Consider the following 4,111-nt stretch of genomic DNA (forward strand, 5'->3'; position numbering starts at 1 on the left):
CAATGTAATTATTTTATCTGCTTCTACCATCCTCTTGAACATTCCATGTTATAACAACTTGCTGTTTTTATGTATTCTTTAATTGTCATGTAGCCTCTGCTTCTTTTTGCTAATCCTTAATCATGCCTTTGTTTTATACCATCGAGGGATATGGGCATTGTTGGCTTGGGCAGCATTTATTGTCCATCCCTAATTGTCCCTGAGAAGGTGGTGGTGAGCTGCTGCCTTAAATTTGCAATCCTTAAAGTGTAGGTGCATCCACTGTGCTATCTATTCGCAACATTTTCATGTTTGCTTTCAATGACAATACTTGTAGTCACCATTTTAAAAAATATCATTTTCTAATTTATTTTGTTCCCCATCTTTTGAATTTTATAGGAAATGAATTGCACGCTGTTTTTCTGGGCAATGCTCCGGCCGGCTTCTATAAATACAAGTATCCTAAGGACTTGCGAAATTCCAGCATTGTGGGGGCCAAAGTGTTTTTCTTTAAAGCCTTGCTGATGAATGGCGATCTCAAGACCAGAAGGAAGGGTGACTATGTATGGGTAACTAAGAGTGAACTGAAAGACTATCTCAAACCAAGATACTTGCAGCAAGTTAATCGCTTCATCTTTGACACCTCAACAATATATGAATAAAAGCTTATTTTGTTATAATGGAATCATTGTAAAAATTAAATTATGTGATGGATTTTGCATTCCTCCTATGTTTCTCAAATTGTTTTGCATAGTTCCTGAGTCAGCTGACTTATTTTAATTAAGATCAAATATTTGACTGGGAATACGTCACTTTCAAGTTCTGGTTTGCACTTAGTCGATTGCTGATGAATTGGCCTTAGTGCTGTTAGTTTGGAAGGGAGGAATCAGCTTGCATCCAACTACTTATCGGTTATGTTGTGACCTCTGCTGGAAAGTATGTCTTTGGGAATCAGATTGAGGACATGATTAAACTTTGCTGTTTAGCTGTTAGAGGAAGGTTTTCTGCTGCCTTTCAAATTGTACCCACATTTGGGAAGAGCAGAAGATAAATGGAAGTGAGTGGGGCCGGTGAGTGTGGCTGGAGGAATTGCAAGTACATTGTTCCCTCCGAACAAAGCTCTCATCATTAAACCTGTCAGGGAGAAGCTATATTCAAAATATCCTCGTCAGTTCCCAGCAACCAATTAGTCCCCCTATCAACAAAACCCTGAGTCTTGAAACTCGATTCAAGCTGAGATTGATTTTAAGGCATATAAATTATTTTAAATGTCATATTATTGGTTAACCCATTAATCACAAAGTTTCCACTTAAAAACTTCCTTTGTCAGAGGTTGCAGATTGGATTTACTCAATTCTGTAGCTCCAGATTCTATATTCTATTGCTATCCTCCTTCATTTTTGTAAAAAGCATTCTTTGTGGATTCATTATCAGTGCCTATGTCAATAAACCTTGAGACCTTTGTGAACCAAAGTATAAATTCCCCTGCCCAATCTGTGCATCAATTTACCAAGATCTCTGGATTGTGGTTGAATTGAAAATTTTTTGCTTTTTGGAATAAATGCCACAAGAACCTCTACTTCACAAGTTGGTAATGTATGTACTCCATCAGACAAATTCTAACTACCAACCAATCAATGAATTTACTTATTGTTAAACTAGTAAGCAAGTTGTATTTAGTGTAAATAATTAACTGTAATTAGAAACTTTTCTTAGCTTTGCTATCTGAAAATTAGGATACAACACCTAGAACATTGCATATAAACTTGATCTTTCAAATATGAATATCTGGTTAGTACATAATCAAATGCATCCAGAGAGCCAAGAACTTTTGCTGATTATAGACAAGATATAGTGAAAGGAAGAAGTTTTAAAAGTGGTTCTGTCAGTTATTTGGTAATTATACAAGATATTTGAATTAAGTGGAATGGCTTGATTCATATTTGAGTACCACAAAAGATCCATTAGACAGTACCTTGTCCACAATGAATGGTAACAATCAAATCAAAGAAAGCAGTGTTCCTGAACTGACACCTGTTTCTGTCTACTCTGAGCATAGTCAATGTGCCATCCAACCTTCAGAAACAATTAACAGCCCGTGTGCATTCTGACTAGTAAGAATACTTTAATAGAAGTATTATAGATATTAAAACATCAGTCTTGATGCACTGCTATCCGTCTCCCGATGCTTCAGGATCTTTGAATGTTTCTCTCGCCATTGCACTTTTGCTTTCATTGAGTTGTTCAGTCATCTAAGTAGCACTATTGACTGGATGTTTGTCACCACACCTATCGTTACCAGTCTCTTACAGTCAGTGCTGCCGGGCTCTGATACCTTCTGTCCAAATGTTAGTTGAACATCTCATTCCCAGTACTGGCACACTCTGGAGTTCTGTTGTGCCCCATGTCTCCTACCTTTTTATACCACTTTGTTAGTTGGCTCAATGTTTAAGAACATTATCAGATCAGAAATGAGAAATTAGGTAATGTATCAAAAGTGTGGAGAACAGCTTTAAAAACTACCATTTAAAAGTTATTAAATGCTAATGAATGAAAAGCAATTCTGTAGGAGTAGTTAGGAGAAACTAATTGAAAGAAAATGGAAGGGAAACCATTCAACTTATCCACAAAATCTTCTAAGTTCTTTTTACAGTTTATCCTCGATAGTGTTCCAAACAAAATAAAATGTCAAAACAACATTTTGCAACACTGAAAGAGATCTTCTCTTTCTTAGTCCCTTCACTAAAGTTAGAGTTGTAGAGTTAGAGTTATACAGCACGGAAAAACTTGTCCAAGCCGACCAGATATCCTAAACTGATCCAGTCCCATTTCCCCATAACCTCCTTAAACCCTTCCTGTTCATATACCCATCCAAATGTCTTTTAACTATTGTAATTGTAACAGCCGGCATCACTTCCTCTGGCAGTTCTTTCCATACACGCATAACCCTCTGGGTGAAGAAGTTTCCCTGCAGGTCCCTTTTAAATTTTTCCCCCCCTCAACCTTAAACCTTTGCTTTCTAGTTTTAGACTCCCCTACCCTGGGAAAAAGACCTTGGCCATTCACGCTATCCATGCAGCTCAAGATTTTATAAACCTCTATCAGGTCACCCTTTAGCCAGAGAAAAAAATGCCCTAGCCTACTCAGTTTCTCCCTATAGGTCAAACCCTCCTATCCTGGGAACATCCATATAAATCTTTTATGAATCCTTTCAAGTTTAACTCCAATTTTCCTAAGTGGGGAGACCAGAATTAAGCACAGAATTTTAAATATGGCCTAACCAATGTCCTTTACAGCCACAACATGATATCCCAACTCCTATACTCAATGCACTGACCAATAATAGCAAGCGTGCCAGATGCCATCTTCACCACCCTGTTTACCTGTGACTCCACTTTTAAGGAACTATGCACTTGCACTCCTAGTTTTTGGCAACACTCTACCATCAACTGTATAAGTCCTGCCCTTATTTGCCTTCCCAAAATGCAGCATCTCAGTTAGCTAAATTAAATTCTATCTGCCACTAACCATTACTTATAATTCACATCCAAATCATTTGTATAAATGACGAAAAGCATTGGACCCAGCACTGATACTTGTGGCACACTGCTAGTCATAGGCCTCCAGTCTGAAAACCACCCCTCCTCCACCCTCTCTTTGCTACCTTCAAGCCAATTTTGTATACAATTGGCTAGTATCCCTGGATCTAACTTTGCTAACTAGTCTACCACGTGGAACCTTGTTGAACGCCTTGCTGAAGTCACTTCTTCAAAAGACTCAATCAAGTTTGTAAGACACGATTTTCCACACACAAAGCCATGTTGACTCTCCTTAATCAGTCCTTGACTTGCTGTTTTTGATCTATCTCAAAACCCTTCTCTTCAGATGGATTCTCTTTCTCTTCTCTGAAGTGGCTGAGAGTTATCACTTGGTAGATTTTTTCAGCTTGTATCAATTTGTGTCCTTAGGTTAGAACAAGCTTGCCCTTTTTCATTCTGTGAAGTGATGTTAGTGCTTTGTGCTTTATTTAAAAAATCGGGATCAAATCTTTACCTCAGATCAGGCGCACTTTGAAAGGGTTGATTGTGCAATTTAAAGCAGAGAAAGAGCAATGTTTAACTTTGAGTTCAGG

The 4,111-nt window shown here is 37.9% G+C and overlaps 1 protein-coding gene across 2 annotated transcripts in view; it reads left to right on the forward strand.

The window, feature by feature from the left end:
- The window catches only part of mrpl46 (mitochondrial ribosomal protein L46), a 14,455-nt gene extending 13,751 nt beyond the window's left edge, over positions 1–704 (forward strand). For both annotated transcript variants that reach the window (XM_043677302.1, XM_043677304.1), the window contains exon 4: positions 379–704. In XM_043677302.1, the coding sequence (XP_043533237.1) occupies positions 379–641 (263 nt within the window). In that variant the 3' untranslated portion in view covers positions 642–704. The remainder of the gene's footprint in view (positions 1–378) is intronic.
- The last annotated feature ends 3,407 nt before the right edge of the window (positions 705–4,111 follow it).

Source organism: Chiloscyllium plagiosum, chromosome 36, assembly GCF_004010195.1.
Source record: "Chiloscyllium plagiosum isolate BGI_BamShark_2017 chromosome 36, ASM401019v2, whole genome shotgun sequence".
NCBI lineage: Eukaryota > Metazoa > Chordata > Chondrichthyes > Orectolobiformes > Hemiscylliidae > Chiloscyllium > Chiloscyllium plagiosum.